This window comes from Manis pentadactyla, chromosome 3 (genome assembly GCF_030020395.1).
Source record: "Manis pentadactyla isolate mManPen7 chromosome 3, mManPen7.hap1, whole genome shotgun sequence".
Taxonomy (NCBI): domain Eukaryota; kingdom Metazoa; phylum Chordata; class Mammalia; order Pholidota; family Manidae; genus Manis; species Manis pentadactyla.
Genome location: NC_080021.1, coordinates 220084583 through 220106659, shown reverse-complemented (window position 1 = coordinate 220106659; position 22077 = coordinate 220084583). Strand labels below are relative to the sequence as shown.

At 63.5% G+C, this 22077-nt stretch overlaps 1 protein-coding gene across 1 annotated transcript in view; it reads right to left on the bottom strand.

The window, feature by feature from the left end:
• NOTCH1 (notch receptor 1) overlaps nucleotides 1-21820 on the bottom strand; it is a 45481-nt gene extending 23661 nt beyond the window's left edge. The window contains exons 1-4 of the mRNA XM_036901481.2: nucleotides 21505-21820; nucleotides 19780-19861; nucleotides 2490-2752; nucleotides 1610-1948 (exon numbers count right to left, since the gene is read on the bottom strand). Coding sequence (XP_036757376.2) covers nucleotides 1610-1948; nucleotides 2490-2752; nucleotides 19780-19861; nucleotides 21505-21565 — 745 coding nt within the window. The 5' untranslated portion in view covers nucleotides 21566-21820. The remainder of the gene's footprint in view (nucleotides 1-1609; nucleotides 1949-2489; nucleotides 2753-19779; nucleotides 19862-21504) is intronic.
• Nucleotides 21821-22077: the final 257 nt, after the last annotated feature.

Here is a 22077-nt window from a genome sequence, read left to right as displayed (position 1 = left end):
CTCCTCCACCGGCGTCTTTGAGTCCCTCGGTCCTCAGAGACCGAAGCCCTCTGAGGCTTTCCCCACCCCCAGCTGCCATGGAGCAAACGCGGGAGGCCAGGAGAAGGGGAAGGGCAAACCGGGCAGTGGTTTGGAGGGATTATCCCAAACCAGAGCCTGGTTCCAATTCCAGTCCTCGTGGCTGGGCAGGGCCTGGCGCTGCCTCCCCAGAGCCCAGAGGGGCACGTTCTACAGTGGGCGGGGCTCACCTCACCATGGTCCTCACCCCACCAGCCCAGCAGGGACCCCGCACCCCTCCTCCCCCAGCCCTCACCACGGCCCGTGAGGCAGGCCCCTCTTGGCCCGTGTGGCTGGATGTGAAGTCTCAGGCCTGAGGTCACCTGGCCACCCAGAGCCTAGGGCAGGCCTGGCAAGAGGCTCAGGCCTCAGCCCCCTAGGAGAAGCAGGGTGGCCAGCAGCACCCCAGCAGGTGGGGGCGGGGGGCAGTGACACGCAGGAAACACACGCCTGGCGTCTGCATGCAGAGGCAGTGGTGCGTTGACAAGGTCCTAAGGCCTGGGGCTTGGAGGACGGCAGGTGGGCAGAGCACTTCCCCTTTGCAGGGCCTGGGCCCAGGCGGACCAGGGCGGCGGAGGGGCTGCGACAACCCTCCAGTCACCCAGGGTTGGGCCGGCCAGGCCCTGTGCCCCAAACCCAGCACCCAAACCTCACAACCCTCACCCCCTCATGGCACCCCCATGTGAAAACCGCCCCCTCCCTGGCACCTGCCTAACCGCCCTGGTGTGTAGCTGACAGGCTAGGGGTTTCAAACCTCTTCGTCACTACTATTATTTTTAGATCAGTTGCACCAAAATTTACTCCAGCAAAACCTACGGAGAGAGACTGGTCTGTGCAACAAGGACAGTGCAGCTGCTGGGGAGGGCTGTGCCCGCCATCATCCCCCCACCCCAGAGGCACGCGGCCCATGGGAAGGGCGGCCCTGGGGGAAGTGACGGTGCAGGTCCCCCCACCCCAACCCCAGGCAACAGGGGAAGCCCCGGGCGTGCACAAGCGAGGTGCTCCCAGGGCGGTGGTGAGTTTTTCAACTTGCACACAGGTTCCTCCAAGGAACTCGAGCTGAGGGGAACTTGTGAGCACGTCAAGCAGGCTGAGATGCCACCCCAGAGGTTCAGGGCACAGACAAGGTGCCAGGTGCTTCAAAGACAGGGGGAACACCCAGGGAGGGCACCAGTCAAGACTCACCAAGAAGTAGCCCTATGGGCTGAGGGACCCCAGATCCCTGGCACATAGGAGTATTGGGGGTCATGGGCCTGGCTGTCCAGTCACAGCAGACCCCGCCTCCACGCAGAAGTGGGCAGCTGGTGGGGGAGCTGAGTGGCACCTGGACTCTGCACAAGCCTCCTCCTAAGGTATGTCCCCATTCCAGACTGGCCTGACACCACCCAGCCATCCAGCCCTCTGTCCCATGCTCCCCCATGAGACCCATGCACCCCAACACTGGGCACCTGTTCCTAAACCCCTGGCCATCCCTCTGGGCCCATCACTGGTGGTGGGGAGCATGGCTGCACCCTGAATGTCACTCCTCAAGCGGAGGCCAGCAGAGCGGTACCTGGAAGGCAGGCGCACTCGTGGGTCGTGTCCCCCGTGGGGCGGCAGGTGCCCCCGTTCTGGCAGGGTGAGGGGCTGCAGGGCACGTAGGGCAGCTCGCAGTGGGGGCCAGCATGGGTGGCCCGGCAGGCACAGCGGTAGGAGCCGACCTCGTTGTGACAGGTGCCACCATGGCGGCAGAGCCCGGGGTTCTGGATGCATTCATTGACATCCTGCCGGCAGGTGGGGCCGTGGAAGCCAGGTGGGCAGCCGCAGATGTACGAGGCCTCGAAGGGCAGGCACTGGCCACCGTTGGCACAGGGGTTAGAGGCACATGGGTCTGCCTGCTGACATGTCTTCCCTGGTGGGCGAGGGTGATTGAGAGGGTCGTGTGGGTCTCCCTGCGGCTGGGGCCTCCCCCAGAACCAGGGGCAGATTCCAAGCACTATGGAGGGGCCTGCCTAACAGCACTGTCTCTGTGAGCCTCAGGACCCCATCGCAGAATGCGTGCGGACATCCTTCTGTAGACAAGGGACTGGGGGGTTCCAAGGGGCTGAGTCATCATCCCAGGACTCAGCTGGTAGGGGCAGGTGACCTTGAGATCTGACCCAATCTGTCTCCCTCCAGAGCCACACTCCCGGGAAGAAGGTGTGGATAGGGCTGGACAGTGTCCCCTTGTCTTACAGAAGCAGGGAGGGATGGGGGCCCTGGGTCTCTAGGGTGGGAGCTGGGAGCTGCTTCTGATCACAGACCCCAATGGCCTGGGAAAGCCCTGTACCCCCTCCCAGCCACAGACGGGGTCCTGGCCTCTCTGAAGCACATTGTGTTCAGTGGGGCCGGTGGAAGGCCAGGCCCGGCCCACCCCTCCCGAGGGCAGCCCCTGCTGCCAGGTGCACCCTCACCTGACCAGCCCGGGGGGCAGCGGCACTTGTACTCGCTGAGTGTGAGCAGGTCACAGGTGCCACCGTGGCGGCAGGGGTTGGCGAGGCAGGCGTTGTCTTGGGGCGTCAGGCAAAGGGGCCCGGAGAAGCCCAGGCGGCAGCTGCAGGTATAGTCCGCCGCACCACCGCGGTCCACTGCGTGGCACGTCCCGGCGTTCTTGCAGGGGGCACTGAGGCAGGGGTTGGGTGCCTGGCACCGCTGGCCCACGAAGGCACTGCTGCAGCTGTGACAGACACACCAGAGCTCAGCCCCGCCGGACCCTCCACCAGCCGTCCTGGCACGCAGCAGGCAGCTGCCAGCAGAGAGCCCCCCATAGCGGGGGTGGGGGGGGCCACCCAGGCAGCGAGCACAGCTGGGAGCACCGCGCTCCAGGAGGCGGCTGCTCAGCAGGACGGGGCCAAATGCCAGGTGAATTTTACATTATGTGAATCTCAACTCAATAAAAAACACAATCACATTAACTGGGGAACAAGCTAGAGATGAGAATGTTCGGCAGGACCTGGCTTGGGTTTCGGAGCCCATGCAGCCACTGGGAAGGGGCCCCGCAGACCAGTCGGCTGTTCTCAGGGGCGGGGGCTGTGCTCTGTAAGACCTTTGGGTTTGTCTGTTTCCCTCTCTGGCTCCTCTGTAATGAATATGCCTCATTTGGGTAATAAAAGCGATCCTGGCTTTTTCTTTTTTCAGCACCAGTATGACAGCAAAAGTGGGAAGTCTGCACACACCACATGGATTGGATTCCCTTTTCTTTCTAACGTGGAAGGGACTCTGCTGTGGGTCTTACATGATGGGGGTCGTGCTGGGACACAAGTTGGCACCCCATCCCCACGTCACTAGCACCCAGACCCAGCCTCCTCTTTCGGGATCAAGTCCTCAGCAGATGTCCAGGCAACCTCAGCTGGGGGCAGAGGCACCAATTCTGCAGCTGGAGAAATCAGGGTGCGCGAGACGCATCCTTCCCCGGCCTCTGGAAGTCAGCCTGGGGGCGCCCTCCCCCAGAACACACTCGACAAGAACAGGTGAGCTGGGAGGGGGGTGTCCTGGTCTCACTGGTTCCCTGCTACCTCCGCCCCAGGGCCCCCCTCCTAGAGCCTGGGCCATAACTGTCCACCAAGGTCACCTGGAGATCTTGCCCTCTCGGGAAAAGCTTGGTGAAGGCTCTGGGACCAGCCAGCCGTTACTCTTCCCAGCAGCGAAGCCTCTGAGGCAGAACGTGCCCCTGGCTGGGCCCCTGGCTTGCAGCCACCTGCGAGGACAGCCCAAGACCACTCCGGGCACTGGTGGAAAGCCTTGGGCGCCCTGCATGAAGTGGGGCTTTCCCCAGCACGGAGCCATCACACCTTCCAGAGCGCACTAAGACGGGGCCCTCCCTCAGCGCTGGCAGCCTTCAGGAAGGACCCTTTACCCCGACAGGTGCCAGCCTGCCAGTCCTGCCTCCCCAGGAACTAAAAATCAAACCTGCATGGGCAGGGGGCCCCAGCAGAGGCCCTACCCCAGGGGGCACAGCGGCGGTTTGGAGGGCCAGGGTCTGCATGTTTCTCAGCAGCCGGGCTGCCCTCCTGCCCCTTCGGCTGAGATGCATCTGTTTCCCTGAAGGCTTTTATCTTTGGCTGCAGCTTGGGGAAGGCGCAGTGGGAGGATGCAAAATGGCCACCCCAGCCCACCATCTGTTGCCAGAAGCCAAAAGTCCCAAACCAACTGGCTTAAAGAAAACAAGTCGCCCTCGGGGAGGGGCCCCGCGGAGGTAACTCAGGCCTGAGCCACGGCTCCCACCCAGCCTGCCTGGGGACAGGAGAGCAGGGAGGGGGGGCTGCCCCCACCCTGGCACGGCTGGCTGTTCTGGCACCATGGGGTCCAGCAGGGCCACCCTCTGGGAGTCTGGGGAAGGTGGCGCGTGGATCCAGTTACAGGCCGCCTGGTCCCCACCGGAGTGGCACTGGAGACCCAGAGCAGTGGGGGAGGGGGTGTGCACGACAGAGGCAGCACCTCCCCCAGCCCATCAATGCCCTCCATTGTCAGGCAGGAGCTGGCCACAGCTCCCACTGGAGAAAAGGCTCTTTTCTTTCCCAGCCGCTGACGGAGGAGGCTGGACAGGAGGCGGGTGCTGCATAGAGGTACTTGGCCATCCAAGCCAGCGGGAGCTCACCCTGTCCACACCTCCCTCTCTGCACCCTGCCAGATCCAACAGGAGGGAGGGTATCATTAGCTAGGCCTCCATCACTGACCCCAGGGGGGACAACCCGGGCCCCCTGCTAGCGGAGCAATCCCCCACTTGACCCCCAATTTGTCAGAACATGGGTGTCTCCAAATGGATCAGAAGTCTTTGTGAATGCACACCCTGAACCCTCCAGCCACAAGGCAGTGGGCCTGGAAATAGCCCCCTCTCTCCTGCTGGCCCCCATCCTAAATGGGCATCTCGACGTAGAGAACTGTGGGAGAATCCACTGGCACAGGGCGGGTACGGCCGATGCAGCCAGAGAGGAAAAATTCCCCCTAATAAATGCAGCGTCGGCTGCACAGACAAAGGGTGGCTGGAGAGCAGGTGCGCCTGTGGTTGGGCGGCAAACGGCAGCTGCTCCCGGCCGGCCAGGCGCGGAGGGCCGCCAACACGGGCGGGTGGGGCAGGAGCCAGGGGGGCTCCTTCATGGGGGACCGCAGCGGCTGAGAGGGCCCATTGTCTTCCGACTCCCGCCCAGGCCTGGCAGGCAGCGTCGTGACGGCACGCCGCCCAACCCAGGCTGCCTCTGCCAGCAGCAGCCCAGCCACTGGACATGCAGCACCACGAGGAGGGGCAGCTCCTGAAGGTGGGACAGCGAGGCAGGTGCTTCGTGGGGGAGCCAGGGTGCAAGGTGCAAGCAGGGCCTGGCGGGGAGGGAAGAAATCACTGAGCCAGGCAGGCGGAGTCTGGGCCTAAGGGTGGGCAGGGCACTTTTGGGCCAGTCCCATAGGCCACCCCCCGCCCCGCACCACCGCCCAATTCCTGGGCTCCCACTCCAGCTCTGGGCAGCTTCCAGCCTGTGCCACCTCTCGTTCACCCTGGCCAAAGTGCTAGAGCTTCCGGGGACAGACACCTGTTGCCTCCTTTGCACATGGGACCGGGACTTCCCTGAGAAGGTGGGGAGGGGCTGGAGGCCCACGTTCGGACACAGCCAGGACCACCAGTGCTGGCGACCAAGCCAGCCATGGTCATTCTGTCCCTGACACCTGTCCTTGGGGAGGGACAGTTGCACCCAACACCTGCCTCTCTACCAAGGGACTTCCCAGAGCAGGCCCAGGCCTGGGTTTCAGTGACCTGGACACCTCCTGCTGGTCCTATGCCCCTCCTGTTGGGGGTTGTGGGGCAGTGAGGGGAACTCCAGATGGGAGGCATGGACCCCCTACAGGTTGGACGCGAACCACCCATCTACCACACTGCTGGGCCCTGATGCCCACAGCCTCCTGTCCTGAAGGTCATTCCAGCACCCGCCCCTCACCTCCTCTCCCACCCCACACCCTTCCGGTGGCCGCAGGTGAGTGACAGGCGGGGCTGGAGCTCCAGGAGGCGGCTTCAGGCAGATGCCCTGCGCAGGAGCACCAAATGGTTGCTGTGCTGCGGCCCGGGGCTCTGCCCTGCTCAGCTCCCACCACACTATTCCCACTGTGCGCTGGCCGCATCCCCCCCAGCCCCCACTGGCCGGCAGCTCCATAGAAATGCGACTCCAGAAAGCCTCCAGAGGCAGATGTCGCTGTGACCTTTCACCCGGGACTAATTCTAAATTGTGCTGTTTTCCTTTCTAAGCTAAGCAGCCATCTGCCACCCCCAGGGGACAGATGACAGCCAGCCCATCCCCCCCAACTGCCCCAAACGTGTAAAGAGAAGGCGGGACTGTGAGGAATGAATTGCTCAGCTCTGCCCTTGAGGAACGGAGAGGCCATCCTGCTCTGCCACTGGCTACAGCACGGTGCAGAAAGCCTGGCCTGCCTGGGCCTCAGTTTCCTGTGAGTGCAGTGGGAGGTCAGGGTGTGCTCAGAAGCCTTCATGCATGTCCAAGTTATCACCCAGTAATGTGAGCACCTGGCCAGAAGGGACATCACTGTAGCCAGTACAGGATTTGATTCATGCACGATTTACCACCATGTACCTGGGAAGGTATTTACTGCACAGGAGAGAGACATCTGCTTAAGGAAAGCTGGGATCACAAGGCCTCCCCAGTAATCTCAGGACATGCAGGGCTTCCCCTGGGGACCAGGACTTGCAGCCAAAGAGCTTGTGCACACGGCACCCTGGCAGGACACTGTCTGCGGGGCTAGAGGTCTGACCCCCCAAGGAGCGAGGGTGCCGCGCCTCCCAAAGCAGTAGGGGATGGCCTTGGGTGTCCCTGCCCCCGGCACACACCACTGCATGGCCAGCATCCAGGGCACTGTGGGGAAGCAGCCACCTGGCTGCAATTAGCGGCGTGTCCTTACCCAGCCCCACTGTCCCGGGTAGAAGGGCCTCCAGGCATAGCGAGGGAGGTAGGCCTCCCACCTCAGAGCCCGCTCCGGACCGTCTTCTCACCCCTGCCAAGTCTGGAGTCCCCCCAGCGGCAGAATGGGTCCTCATGAGCAGTAAAGGGGGGTTACCTCCACCGCAAACACCCGCCCTCAGGCTGCGTGCCTGAGCAAGGCCTGGGGGTCCGGCCTGCCACAGGTGGGGCCTCCCGCCCTGTTCGCCCCTGTGCTCGGCCCACCCTGGCTTTGGCTCTGCCTGCCGGGGGCACCTGCCCTGAGGTCCCCTCCCCACAACACTGCCTCCCTTTCACTAGCTTTCTGCCCAGGAAGGCAGTCCAGGGTCCTTGGGCTCCTGCTCTGTGTTAACCAGCTCGTCTCTGGGGACCACTGGGGATGCAGGACAGGAAGCGTGGACGCCTCGGGTGGCCTGCCCTCCCCCAGAGCCTGTCCTGCAGCGCTGAGCAAAGAGCCACCATAGCTGCTGCCTTCTGACCAATCCATTGACACCAGGCACAAGACTGGAGGCTGCTGCCGGGAGGCAGGCCCACCCAGCAGCTTGGCGGGGAGGTTCTGAGGCCACTGGCCTGGGAAGAACAGAATCACCATGTCCCAGCCCAGCAGGATGGGGCCTCCTGCAGGTCGGCAGAGGAGGCTCCAGACCCCTGTTACAGGGGGATCCTGAAGCCAGGACAGAGGGGCATCAGACCCCAAGTGTCCGGAGGCAGAGCCTTGGGTGTGGTGACTCCTGGGACCTCGGACCCTCTCTCGGACAGAGGGCAGTCCAGAACCCCCAAGCCTCAAAGGGCCACCACTTTCCAGGAGGCACTGGCTGCTAGGGGATGATATGCCCGTGGCAGGCTGAGAAAAGGTTTGACGACCTCTTCCGACGCCCACACTGCCCTGCCCAGGGTCCTGGGGTCCTTTCCACAGGGAGTAGCAGCACAGCTCGGCTTCAGGAAACAAGGGCCCCAGGAGACTGAGGACCAGGCAGCAAATGAAGGAGCGCCAGGCACCTCCTGAGGGCCTGCTGTCCTCACCCTGAGGCGCCTAGGACGAAGCTGCAGATGAAAAGCCCCCAGGTTCTTTCAGATGTGAGGGGCCTCTGTGCGGACCCTGAGGGACAGGCCGGGCCCCTGCTGACCGCTGCGCTGCAAGAGTCACTGGTGGGGACAAGCCAGCAAAGCTCCTAGCCCGCTCACCGCTCTGCTGCAGGGTCCCGGCCCCACCTGCACGGCACGGAGGCGGGGTCTGCACAGCACGGAGGCGGGGTCGGCAACGCAGGCCTGCCTCTCCACCCCCACCTGCCCCAGGAAGTGACTGTGCAGGGACCGGTGGCACCTAGCTGGGCTGCGGTCCCCCTGCAGCCTTCGCAACCGTTGGGCTGGGGCAGCTCAGAGCCACGAGGACCCAGCCCTGTTCCCAGGGCCTCAGGAAGGGGGAGAGGGCCAGCAGGGGCTGTGGGGGGGGGCTGGGCACCTAGATAAGGGGCCGGCCAGGTCTGATGCCAACACACCCGAAGACCAAATGCCAGGGGCTCCTCAGCCAGAGTGGCAGGGGTGCAGGAGGAAACCCGGCAGGGGCTGGGTAGGGGGAACCTGCCCACTGGCCTCAGGGCCTGGGCTTTCCGGCCCAAACAGCTGCTCACTGCACTCCAGCTTTCTTGAGCCTTCCTCCCAAGTCCCATCTTTGGATGGTTTAAAATATGCTGGAAAGAGGAAGTGCAGGAAAAGCTCCGGCTTCCTTCCCTGGCTCCGGGGAAGCCCTTTGTGTGTGCGACCAGCCTGTCCCCCAGGAAGCCACCTTTCCCACCGCAGGGAAAACAATGGTCCCGCAGCTCATTGTCCCCCGGGGTTCAGAGCCGCCCCACCCTCCCTGTGGGAAGTGGCCTGCCCGACGTCGGAACAGCAGTGTGGAGGCCAAGCAGCTTCCCAGATGGCCCAGCGGCGGCGGCAGACCAGCCCAGCCAGCGGACAAAGGGCCCCCCGGGTCTCGGGAGCGCAGCATGGCTGCCGGGCACGTGAGAAAGGCTTGCTTCCCCACCCGGGTCCTCCAAAGGACAGAGCCCCAAGCTGGAGACAGGCCAGGTCCTCTCCTGGGACCCTCCCCAACGCCTGCCACCCCACACGGCCCCTCAAGACCCATGTGGACAAGCCTCCTGAGCCCACTGCCTTCACTGCCAGGGAGGCCAGGGACCCCACAACTGCCAGGCCTGCACCCCCCAGGATGCTCAAACACAATGAAGGGATCGATAGGCGCACAAGGCCACGGGGAGGGCTTAATCCAAAACTCGATTAATTAAGTCAGCAGTGCAGATCCAAGCCAAAGCCAGAGACGTTCCTGGCAACTTCCCACCTCTGCTCACAGCAGCGGACGCTATGGTGGGCGTAGGGGGGCCGCCCACATGCACTCCTCTCCCCCTGCCGACTACCGTGGACGCTCACGGGCAGCCCGGGCTCTAGGCTGAGAACACGGGGGACAACTGGAACACACTCACACATGCCTCCCCGAATTCCTCCTGGGACCTGTAAGCGGACCCCTCCAACTTCATCCCCCCAGACTCCCCACAAGCCCTGCAGGTACACAGGGGGCCCACGGTGCTGCCTGGGTTTGAATACAGCTATTAACCTCTCCTGCAGGGATGGTGGCCAGACAGACACTGGCCACCCAAGGGCAGTCAGAGCGGGGCTGCCCCCAGAGGCAGCTAAGGGCCAGTGGAGGCCGCAGGGGTAGAAGAGGGAGGATGTATGTCTCCTGCACCCTGGCTGCACCACCCAGGGGGGCATGGAGGTCTCATCTGACCACCTGATCTCCCCAGCACCTCCTAGCCAAGCAGGGCCAGAGCAGACAGTGCATTTATACCCCAAAAAGCTCAGCTAGGATGCAAAGCCAGGTGGGGGGTGGGCAGGAGGTTCTGGGGAGAGGCCTGGGAATCGAGGAGCCTCGCCGCTGACAGGTGGGGCCTCAGCTTCTCTGCACCCCTCTTGTCCAGCTGGAGGGTCACATAAGCACTGGAACCTGTCACCACCCTCACCTGCAGTGCCTGAGTGGCCTTCCTGCCCATCTGCTGGCACTGGGGATGAGGGGACAGAGCCCACACTGGGCCAGCTGCTGGGCAGGCCAAAGAGGGCCAGACCAGGCCACATTCTTCCAGTGCTCCTAGCCGCCCCCCCTCCACAGCTTTGGCTGTGGGCAGCAGAGGCCCTGGCAGGTCTGGCTGGGGGCTGCTGGAGCCACAGCACAGGATGTAGGCTTCAGTGTATTCCTTGGGGTCACCCCCACCTGCAGCGGTCACCAGCCGTTTTCTCTCTAGCCTGCTCTCCCAGCCCTCACCAGCCAAGTGCTCCACCCCCAACCCCCAGCAGACCACCAGGCACCCACACCATACCCCCCAGCTTGCACACAGAGCCCCCTCCCCACCCCCTGGCTTGCATACAAGCCAGCTGTGCACCTGGGCATCCACCAGTAGCCTCACCCTGGGCCCAGCACAGCCACCAAGGCGCCTCGGGACACGGCAGACACCAGAAGACAGAATCTAGCCAGCTGCACCCAGGACTACATGGGCCAATGAGGGAGGGGCCTGCATGGTCACACCCTGGGGACACCCAGACGTCCTGGGCACTGGCATGGACTAGGGCCTCTGGGGGTTCTTCCTTGCAGTGAAAGTGGGAGGTTTCTGGTCTGGGCCTGACCCTCTGCCCTAGCATGACCTCACCCAATTCTGGGGATGAGCTAGTTTCTGGGCAAGCCCTTAGACCAGCCTCCAGTGCTGAGTAAACTAACCTGGCACGTTCCTACTGGGGGAAATGGGAGTGTGGTCCCCGGACCAATCTGTGTTATTTATAGCCACCTGTGAATCCACAATGACCTTAAAAGAAGACACCGATTTAAAAATAATAGATGGGCAGTAAGGACGGGACCTTGACCATCAGGAACCCCATGGGCTACTACATTCACCACTTGGGGAGGCAGGAGCTCAGAGAGATGGCTGAGGTGGCAGCCCCAGGTCACAGAGCCTACATGGTGGAAGGGAGCGCATACCAAGCCCAGGGCCTGCGCATCATGCTGGCCTGGCTGGCAGGAGCAGTGCGCTGGGATGGGAAAAGCCCGCTGCAGGGCAACTGGCAAGGACAGCATCTCCCTGTGGGCTGGAAGCCAGGCTTCCTGGAACCTGGAGCCGCCCACCACCCTCCTGCCTCCCCCACGGCTGTCCGGAGCCCAGGGTGCAGCACATACGCTGAGCACCTCCGTGCTGTGCTGGATGGGGCCTGGGACCGCTGGGGAAGGGCATCGCCACCATCTGGGCCCTGCCATGCCTGGACGCTGGAACCCACAGCCCTGCCTGGCCTCCACCATCTGACTCTCAATAAGAGGCCACCCTCATTCTGACCACTGGAGGGGAAGTTGGGGGGGCCACCCCAGGGGGCCAGAATCAGCCCTGCTGAAGAGGAAGACGAATACTTGTGTTGACCCAGAAGACTGAGATAGTAGTCATCTCACCTTGCCCTTAGGGAAGGAAGGAGGGCAGACAGAGGCCCCGGGGACGGGTGTGCAGTACAGGGGGCCCACCTGTCCCCGCCATCCTCACGGGGCCTGAGCACCCTTCCCACCACCCAGCCCCAGCTCAGCACCTCTCTTACTGAAAAGCTGTCAGGGAAAAACACACACACTCAAAACTCTGGCTTCTCCCCTGAAAACTCTCATTTCCAGTAACTACGTAGTTTCCACTCATCAGCAACCAAAACTGAGAGGAAATGGTGGGAGGCAGGTCCCCAAGCTCTGCAACCCAGTCCCCAGGCACGGGCAGATCTTTCCAGAGGTTGCTAGCCACAGCTCTCCTGCCACCCACCTGCTCTCACATGCACCCAGCCCACAGCCCGGCCCCGGCCCACGATGGCGTGGGCGGGCAGGCTGGGGTCCAGGCCTGGGCTGCCACCTCCTGGCAGCTGCCTGTCTGATGCGTAACTGGGTACACAGCACCTCTCCAGGGCCTGACCCACTGAGTGGGCTCAGTAACTGTGCACCCATCCGGCAGAGGGTCCACAGAGGGCCTAGTTGGAGCCCCAGCCACAGCCCCTTGGGCAGAGGCTGGGCCGTGACTATGGGGTGAAGGCAGGAACCCCGGGGCCAAGCTGCTGTCTCAGGCCCCAAGGGGCCCCCGGAGAAGGGGCCAGCTGAGAGCCCTCCCCCCCATCTGTCCAGGCCTAAGAACTCCTGGGGTGGGGTGGGGTATCCCTGTCACGCAGCAACCTCTCGAGCCCCCAGTCCCCCGGCTGAATCCACGGCACACATGTGCCTGCCTCCTGGAGGTGGTGGACTGGGCTGGGTGAGGCTGGCCTTTTGCATTACCTGTGGCTCAAGTTTGTTCAGCAAATCAATAGCGTCAACAGAGTGACAAGGGGACCGTTTACCCAGCTGAAAGGAACAACCAATTCAAGCACCTCCGAGACACACGACTGACACCCAGCGCAGGGATGTGCCTGGGACAGGCAGGGACGGCGTCCACTCGCTAGAGCCAGGCCAGGGTGCACCAGAGCCCAGACTTGGGGCAGCAGAGTCACAATGCAGCCACTTCTTTGGTGCAAATCTCAATGACAAACCTAGGATTAGGGCTGACCTGCCACTGGGGAGAGCAGTTCCTGTCTGGGGCCTGCCTGTCCCTGAGGGGCCCTGTGCCGGCGCAGCAGGTAAGCAGGCAGGTGTCCTGTGGCTGGCGGACCCCACCTTGGAAAGTGAGCTCTCTGGGTGGAAGGTCCAGACCAGCATTTGGGCCTGGCCCAGTCCTGAAATGCCCCGGCACTTGCTGCATGAGGGTGCCCAGACTGAGACCCACCAGGACCTGGCAGGTGTGTCTCGGGGACTTTGTAGTGTGGACATCAGAAGCCAGGCCTCCCCAGACCCCCACCTCCCTTGGGCAATACTTCCAAGATGCTGTGAGCCCCAGAGGTCTGCCTCCACTACTCAGGTGGACAGAGGCCCCAGGCCAGACCTTCAGAGACAGCCCCCAGCTCCCAGCCCCAGTCCACGAGAGTCCAAGTCCCACAGGAAAGGGCAGGTTGTCTGGTGGGAGGGGCCTCACCCCTTGGGCTGTGCCCACAAACCTACCCGGTGGGAAAAGATGCAGCCTTGCATCAGAGAGGGAGCGGGGAGAGGGCCATGCTTGACCTAATCCATGCTGAATGGCTCCTGGCTGATGTCCCGATAGCTGCCCCTGAGCATGGGCTAAGGTGAAGGTCAGCCACAGCAGGAAAGGACCTCTCAGCACTGGGAGGGGGCTTCTGTTCCCAGAATCCCACAGGTCTCAGAGACGCAGAGAAAGCAACACCCACCACTGGGGACGGGCAAGTGCCAGACGCAGGCACTCCCTTCTGCCTGACCAGGAGGGTATACTCTGCGCCCTGTAGGGGACATGGGGCCTCCCTGAGCCCCAGGGGCAACCTGGAGGGACGCCGTCTGTGTCTAAGAGCCAGGGGCCAGCCTCTCGCACAGGGCTGAGTGCCCCCTGCCAGGGACATGCCCAGTAACTCCAAGACCCTGAGGGCCCAGGAAAAGATGTTCTCCTGCCCCAGAGGAAGACGAGGGACAGGCAGATGGTGGCGGGGGTGCCCAAGGGGTCCTGGCCTTGCTCCCCTCCGACACCCAAAGTCTTACCTCCCACAGCTGCCCCCAGCCCTCACCGTACCCTCTGCCTGGGGCTGCGCTGCTGAGCCACCAGCCTGTCTGCTTCTCCGTGGACGTGCTCCGAGGCTGCAGCGGGCCTGGTGCACCCAGCTGGGGTGCTCCATAGCACCTAGACTTGCATGCAGTGGTGATGGTGGCAACCGCCCTTCTCTCACACCCTGAACCAGCCGCCCTGCAGCCTGGCTCTGAAACACCACGTCTGCTCTCTTGCACAGGTGGGGACTGCGTCTGCCGTGCCCGCCCTCAGCCCCTGCACCTACTGAGTGCTCAGTAAGAGCTCCCCCTGGTCCCGCCTGCAGTCCTGCAGTGCCAGGCGTGGGGCGCTTGGCTCTGCAGCCCTGCCCGCTCCTCCTTGGGCCCTGGGAAAGAGCTGCTACACAGGGCGGCAGTGGAGGCTGCGCACGGACATGGAGCCCTGAGCAGCCTAGGGCCACAGGTGCGCCTGGCCATCCTAACCAATTCACCTGGGACACGGAAGGCTCCACTCAAGGAGGCTCCCTGGCTGCCAGGTGGGCAGCCACACAAGCCCAGAAATGAGTGCCAAGTCTTCCTGGAAGCCTTCCGGCTGTATGTCGCCCCCAGCACCCACTTCCTCTGGACTTGTGTCCAAGACTGTACAAGGACAAGGATGTACGGCGTCCGCCTTGGCCCATCCCCGACAGCCTCAGCGCTGAGGAGCAGAGCCTCACGCACCACCATGTGGGAAGAGCTCGGGCACGCGCCCAGTCCGAGAGGCCAGACATGAACACGTGTCATAGGATTCCATGCGTGTGAAGTGTCCATCGTGGGTAAAGCCATAGACAGAAAGTGGATCAGGCTTCGTGGGGAGGTGGAGTGCCTGCCTAATGGACACTGGGTTCTGTTTGGGGCGAAGAACCAGCTCTGGAGCTGGACGGCAGCAATGGCTGCATTTCCTTGCGAGTGTGCAGAACGCCACGAATTGTACACTTCGTGTGGCTGAGACGGCAAAATTTATGATACGTTGTTTATCACTGAAGTACCCACATAGGTACATCCATTCCCTTGAAAATCCAGTTAATTCCTTTGTGCTTTCAGAGAGCACGGCAGGGTGGGGTGAGGTCTCTAGGAGAAGCTGCCCAGTGCCCTCCCCTGCCTGCCTGTCCTTCGCCATGGTGCCTGGCAGCCACAGCCCCCTCCCCAGCAGGTGCGTCCCAGTGAGAACACCACAGCCCAGAGCTGACCCCAGACTGGCAAAACCTGCCGGGCAGCATGGCTGGGCCCGACTCCCGGGCACCTCCACCCCCCTCCCACTGCTGCCCACCGCCACCAAACGGCATTTGCAGGCCCGTCCAGGATGGGTCCTGCCAGGGTGCAGCTGGAAGGCACCTCCAGGGACCATCCGACCCAACTTCACATACAGAAGAGGAAGCTGAGGCCCAGGAAAGAGACGTGTACATGAGGGGCACAGCCGACCCCAGCCGGTCCAGCTCTGTGTCCTCCAGGCCCTCCAGGCCTCTCCGGCGGGACACGGGGTGGCGCTCACACACCCGCCCGACACAGCTAAGCTCCAGCCCCGCCAGAACCTTCAGGACCTTCAAACACATCCTGATCCAGTCATGATGCCCTGAAGCCAACCGCTCATTAAAGCCTCTGGGGAGGCTCTGGAAAGTTCTGGATGGGCCTGCACACGAAGGTGAAAGCTGATGTAAGCTGGCCTCAGATCCCCACCAGGTCACCCGGCCTCTCCACTTCTCAGCCTGTTTTTCCCACGTGTAAAATAGCGATTAAAAAAAAAAGCAGAGTTGTCACCACCTGGAGGGGGTGTGAGCCACGGGTTTGTGATGGATAAGAACAGCTGTCTGTGCCCAGGGTTATTATCGTTGCGTTATTGGGGAAAGCTCTCCAGATGCGCCATCAGCTCTGCAAAGCCACTTCCTTTCACTATTTATAGATGAGACACGACACCGGAAAGGTGCTCTCCCCGCCCCAGGAGGGCGCCACCCCTAGGCCCCGCCTGGCACTGCCCAGTGGGACCTGTCTGCCCGTGACAGCCTCTGCCACCTGTCACAGGCGCGGTGACTGTGGAAGGGAGGCAGTCCTGCTCCTGTGGGGCCTTCAGGCTGTGCCCTGGCACTTGGGGAGAGGGGCACGGTCACCCTGCGGGCCCCTCCCCTGCCACTCCAGCCTCTGGGGGTCCCAGCACACAGCCTGCCCTCCCCTCCCCCTGCCAAGAGTTGCTCCTCAGTCAACTGTTTGCCCTGCTCCACCCTCTTCCTGCTCAGGGCACCGTTTTCTTTCTTTCTCTTTTTAAAAAGTATTATTTTTTCAATGGAAAAAAAAATGTTGGCCACAGTTCAGAGGCAGGGCCTGGCTCAAGGAGGCACCTCTCCCCACGGTGGAGGTGAGGAGGTGAGACTCCAGTTGGTGCAGGGCTCTACCGTGTGTTTTTCTACTGGAGCTGAGGTGCTGCACAGAGGAAGCCCCGTAGCAGACGTTCCTCTCTCCCAGCCTAGCGGCGAGGGTGGGAATTAACCTGTCTGTCCCCCGAGTCCACTCCACCCCACCCCCCAGCCTTGCCTTGCCCAAGACCCACAGGTGACTCAGTGGAAACATGCAGACGGCTAACAGATGCATAGTGCCCTGACCCTGCACAGCTGGGGTGCCGGCCGGCTCACTTCCGCGCAGCCTCTGAGCTCCTCTCTAAAAAGGAAGTCCTAATCCGGGCGCTGCCTCCTGAGGAGAGCTGGGGCCAGTGCGGGGAGGACGGGCGGTGGTCAGGAGCACAGGCTTTGGACCAACAGGCAGGGCCGGGCGCTGACTCCACTCTGCTCCCACTCACTCCCCGGGTCCTGGTCCCGCGCAGGTCCCGGGCTTCCCGGCAGCCACAGCAGGCCCCGCCACCAGGCTCAGCTGCCCCACCCACGGTGCGCACCTCCACCTGCCTCAGCCTGTGCGTGTGTGGTTGCCTCCATGCTGAGGGCAGGGGCTGTGTCTGCCCTGGCTCTGCCAATGCCTAGAGCAGAGCCCAGCACACAGCAGGCGCTCAAACGTGCCTTGCAAAGGAAGCAAAGAGGACTCCTGACGGGAGCCAGCATGGCGATAAGCCCCTCCCCCGGCCAGGCCCGCCAGGTAGCACCGCCTGGTTTTTCTGCATTAATTCATCAGCCAACTAAACATTCTTCGCAATTGAGGATCCTGAAACCAGCCCTGTCAGCTCAAAAGGGGAAGGCAGGAAGCAGACTCTCGCCCAGGGCCTAATGCACGCCACTCTTGCGCAATCCTTACGTACCGCGGAGAGATCAATTGTGCAGAGCCCAGAACAGACCGGGAATCTGAGTTCAGGCGACCCAATGACCCGAGGTCATGAAACTAGTGGGCAGCAGAACCAGGCCCCCAATACAGTGCGGTCCTCGACCTCCCTCCTGTGTGCTCAGGCGGGGGAGCTCACCCCATTTCTACAATCGCCTGGAAGACACCCCCGTGAAAGTCTGACTTCTTGCAGGTGGGGAATTGTCTTAGTCACCCTGGGGCCTCAGCGCTCAGCCCAGAACCAGGCAGCCCCTGTGAACCTTTCAGACTAAGATGGCACACGTACAGCGACAGACAAGTCCTCACAGACCTGCTACTTCTGCCAGTCAGGAGGCAAGAGGAAGGCAGCTTCGTCATCACCCCTCAGCACCGACAGGGCGACAAGGAGGCTGGAGCGGGCAGAGGCCTGCGAAGGCCACCCCCTGGACTGCCCTCGGGGTCACCAGCCTTCCGCGGCAGCCCCCCCAGGGCCGCACACAGCAGCTGTCCGTGGGTGGCACCCTGCCCACGGGGGCACGCAGCAGAGCCTTCGCTCCATGGCCTCTGGCCGCCCAGGCCTCGGCTACTCCCTGGGAAGGCCTGCACACCAGCAGGAGCAGTTCCTCCTACCCTCAGCTGGCGGCCACCTGACTAGCAGCTTCTGGGGAAGGCTCCTTCTCTTTGGGGTGGAAACAGATGATTCACCAGGTCCTAATGGGCCTCCCGGGGTGACGCAGTTGTTTCCCATGACCTGACCAGAGAACCAGCAAACTGGCACAGAAACTCAAAGGACTTCCCAAGGTCCCGGCTGGATGCTGTGGAGGTGGGGTTCACACGTTGGTGGGGCTTGGGAAGCCCATACCCCAACACCTTTGAGAAAAGGGGGCGGCTTCCCCAGTGGGCCGGGAGAGCTAGGCCTCCCATTCTAACAGACTTCCTGGGGCCTCGGGAATGGTGGACACCTGCTGGAAGGCACGGGCCCCAGGGCCCCACCCAGGGGCGGCTGCGGCGTTCCCAAACCGCCCTCTGAGTCTGGACAGGGCAGAGCTGGGCCTGGCTGGTGCCCCAATCCTGCTCGCGTCCCTTGCCTGCAACATGGTCCTGTCCAGAGGTGGGCCTCTGAGGACGGCGCTTCCGCTCCATCCTCCAAGTGGATCAGTGGGGTGGGCATAATGGGGTCTCTGTGTGGGCGAGCTCGGCTGAGTGCCAAGGAGGGGGGGATGCCAGGTCTGAGGAGACAAGGCCGGCACCCAAGCCCTGATCAGTGGCCAGGCTTGCACTGGCAGGGCTCCAGGTCTGGGAGGTGGGCAGTCCTGCCCCTCCACAGCCTACCCTGGGGCCAGGGAGGGCACTGCAGCATCCCGTCCCCCAAGGCACTGCCTATTTGGCCTGGGGCTTCAGCCCAGGGAGACCCCAGAGCACCCTGGGCCAGGCTGTCCCTCCTCCCTGGTGGCACTGGGAAGAGACTGCTCCCACTTTCTCCAGCATAGCACCCCTCCTGCCTTCCCAAAGCCCACTGCAGAGGTGAGGGCTCTGCCCCCCCACGGCTGACTGACCAGGAAGGGGTGCGCGCATTCTGGGAAGCCAGGCAGAGTTAATCGCGGCAGTAACCCGCCTCCCCCAACAATAGCGGCGGCGCTTCCACTGAATCCCAGCTGTCCGCCTCTGAATGAAAGGAAACAAGATTTAGGGCATCGAGCGTCCGTGAGGCTTCTGCAGGAGAAAAAGGCCCCAAAAACGCAAAAAAAAAAAAAAAAAAAAAGTAGCATGAATTCATTAGCGTCAGACAAAGACACAATGCGCTTTGTCCATTAAACTGCTCACAGACCTGCTTAATTGGCTTCAGTCTGGGGAGGGGGCAGGAGAGGAGGGGCTCCTTGCCCGCTGGCGGGGCAGGCGGTGAGGCTGAGCTGGGGGGTTGCCAAGGGAGTGGGCTCTCAGCGGTGGAATGAGGGCGCGCCGACCTGGGGAGCCCTCCTTCCTCCACAGCTACCAGGGCAAGGAGGGGCCCTTTCCCCAGCCACCAAGCCCCTTCTCATTATTCCCGTGAGGGATGATCTCAAGGTGAAGGGCGCTGAAGAGGAACCCTTCCCCTGAGGCTCTGCGGCACACAGGCAGGGAGCGATTCCTGGCCAGAATCAGGGCGATTTGCAGGCAGCCTCGCAGCACACACACCCATTTTACAGCTGACACCCGAGGCTGAGAGAGGGTAAAGGCCGACGGTCGGGGGCCTGGACCTGCAGGTGCCAGGGCAGACACCAAGCATCTGGCAGGTACTCACATTCTCAAAACCCGGGGATATGGGGGGCCATTGAGTTCCAACTTCTCTTCCCCAGCCTCACCTGAGGCCAGAGAGGAATGAGCCAGGAGAGGCAGAGGCCCAGAAGGGTGGGTTTGCTTTGAAGCAGTCAATTCCTTGCTGAGAGGCATCACCTGCCAGGTGCTCATCTGCCCAAGAGATGTACTTCCCAGGTGGAAGGGTGGTGGGTGCTGCGCCTCTTTATAAATGGTCCACAGCCTCCTGCCAGGTCAGCTGTTTCTCAGAGGCTTTAGGAAGAAATGGGGTACCGCAGATGCCCACCTGGCACCCCAGGAGCCTGAGGTGGCCCACAGAGGTGCTCTGGAAACTCCAGGGGCCAGACCAGCTCCATACCAGCTCCACACGCAAGTTAATTGCTAGTGATTAAGTAATTGCCAGACTTTGTCCAATAAAAGTAGCACATGACCATGCCCAGCCTCCTGGGCCATCTCCAGAAGACAATGGCCTAGTGTTCTGTCCCTGCGGCCCCTGCTGCAGAAGGCAGGGCTCTGCTCCCAACAAAGCCCCAGGTCCCCGCAGGGCGGGCGCGTACTCACACACAGGCCTCCGTGCCGTTTGGGGACACTTCACACTTCCCGCCATTCAAGCAGGTCTCACTGGGCTGGGAACATCGCAGGCCTGGGGAGGGCAAGAGGAGAGGTCAGCCTCCGCAGCGCCAGGACCCTCAGCTCTGGGAAGGGGCACCCCAAGGGGCATGGTCCACCCATCACCTCCCAGGCTCTGCTGAGTCGCAAGGCTGCTGGGGGCACCGGGTCCCAGGAAACCCCCTGCATTAACTACAAGAGGCTTCAACAACCTGCCCGGAGTTCTGCGGTCAGAAATGGGGGAGGGGGAGACAGGTTGGCTGGGTGGCAGGTGGACAGATCATGCTTAAAGGGGGAGGGGTGGCCTGAAATGCCACCTGGGGAAGAGAAGTTGGAGGAAAGCTGAGGTGACCCTGGGTCAGTCTCCCTAATTCTGCACCCCTAACCAGTCTTCTCTGGGGAGCCTGGCTGGGCTGGGGGCCCTACCCAGCCACCACGATTGTCTTGCTGTTCAAACATGTTCTGCGAGGGGGTAGTGCTGGGGGGTGGCCACGCTCAGCTTCCCCGCTCGTGGGAAAATGCGACAGCTGCAGGGCCCGCTGCCCCGCCCGCCAACAAAGCGCCGGCCACAGACTCAGAGCGGCCCATTGTCGTGCCAGGGCCGCCTCCTGGGGCACTGGGCCTGCACCCCAGGGCCTAGCCCCGCCTCCTCTGACACCCAATACCTACTCCCATGGCCGGCATCTTCAGCGGCGGCCCCTCACTGCACCCAAGGGAGGGGGTGAAGACGTCCCATTTGGATGGGATTCAACCCCATTCCCAAGGACGTATTAATTCAGCGCCTGCCCCCACACCTTACCAGGGCCGTGAAAATTAAGGCCCAAAGGGGGCGGGGCTGCGTGATAGAACCCCACCTTCTGGAAATGGGGAGCTCATTCTCCCCTCCAACTTTTGGAGGAGGAGAGTATTTAATGAGCACTAGATTCCTCAGAGATCCCCCGCGATGTGAAGCGCGGAGGGGAATCAGCGCCCCCTCCCCCCCGCCTCCCGCAACACTGGCGAACTTGAACTCCGCCAAGTGGAAGTCCCACCAGTCCCGGCTGAGTCCTGCGCACACCCGCTCCCCCCCACCAGCCCCGCCACCCCGCCATTATCCGAGCCGGGACGGGGGCCGCGACCGGGCGTGGGGAGGGGACTCCGGCGGACCGGGCGCCAGGAGCCCCGGGACCCCGTCCTAGGCGGTAAGGGGCCGGGCTAGCCTCGCGCCCCGCAGCCGGCCGCACCCCGCGGCTCCTTAAGGCGAACGCGGCGCCCCGGACCGCACACTCCGCGCCCCAACATCCGCTCCCGGCGCCGGCCAGAGGCGATGAAAAGAGATAAATGGCCCCCAAAGCAACAGGAAACCAAAACCGACTCGATTCAAATCGAAAAGTAGTAGGCAGCCCGCCCGCCCGCCCGCGCCGGCGGCGAGCCCCGAGCGCTCCGCGAAGGGCGAGCCCAGGGCTGGGCCTCCCGGCCCCCAGCGCCCCACGCCGGGTTTCCCCCGGCCCAGGCGCGGGCAGAGCGAGCCCACCCCGACGGGGCAGGCGACACGGGGGAGGGCCAGCCTTCCTCCGCAGCCCCGGGTCCCCCGGTGCCCGCTCCCCACCCTAGCCTTCCTCTCCCAGCCACCCGGGGCGCGCGCGGGGCGCCGCCAAAGTTTCCGCGGGGCGCGGGAAGTTGCGGGCTCGCGCCTACCTCGTGCGTCGAGCGCGGGCAACAGCGACAGGCAAAGCAGGGGCGCCAGGAGCGGCGGCATGCCTGCCCGCCGGCGGCCCGCTGCGCCTGGGGGCGGCTCCTGCGCCGGGCCGGGGAGCTCGGGCGCACACGCGCGCGCCGGACGGTCCCGCGGGCCGCAGCAGCCCGCGGCTGGCCTCTCCTCCCCGGCGGGCTGGCGGCGCTCGACTCTAGAGGCCTCCGGGCCGGGATCCCTCGGCGCCCCTCTCGTTCCTTCGCTGCGCTCGCGCCCGCGCCGCGCCCCGCGCCCCGCGCCCCTGCGCTCCCTCCCGCGGCCGAGGCACGAGTGAGGCGCCGGGCCGCCCGCGCCCCGCCCCGGCCCCCGGCCCCGCCCCTCGGGCCCGCCCCCGCCGATCCCTCCGCACCCCTAGCCCCTCGCGGGAAGTGCCCCTCGCGCCCCGGAGCCGGCCTGGCCAGCACCTCCGGCCGGGGCGCGCGCCCGGAGCCCGCATCCTCCCGGGCCGGGAGACGCGGCGGCGCGGAGGGGGCCGGGGGCCGGCCCTGGGGACTACTTCTCGTTCGAAAGTTTCAGAG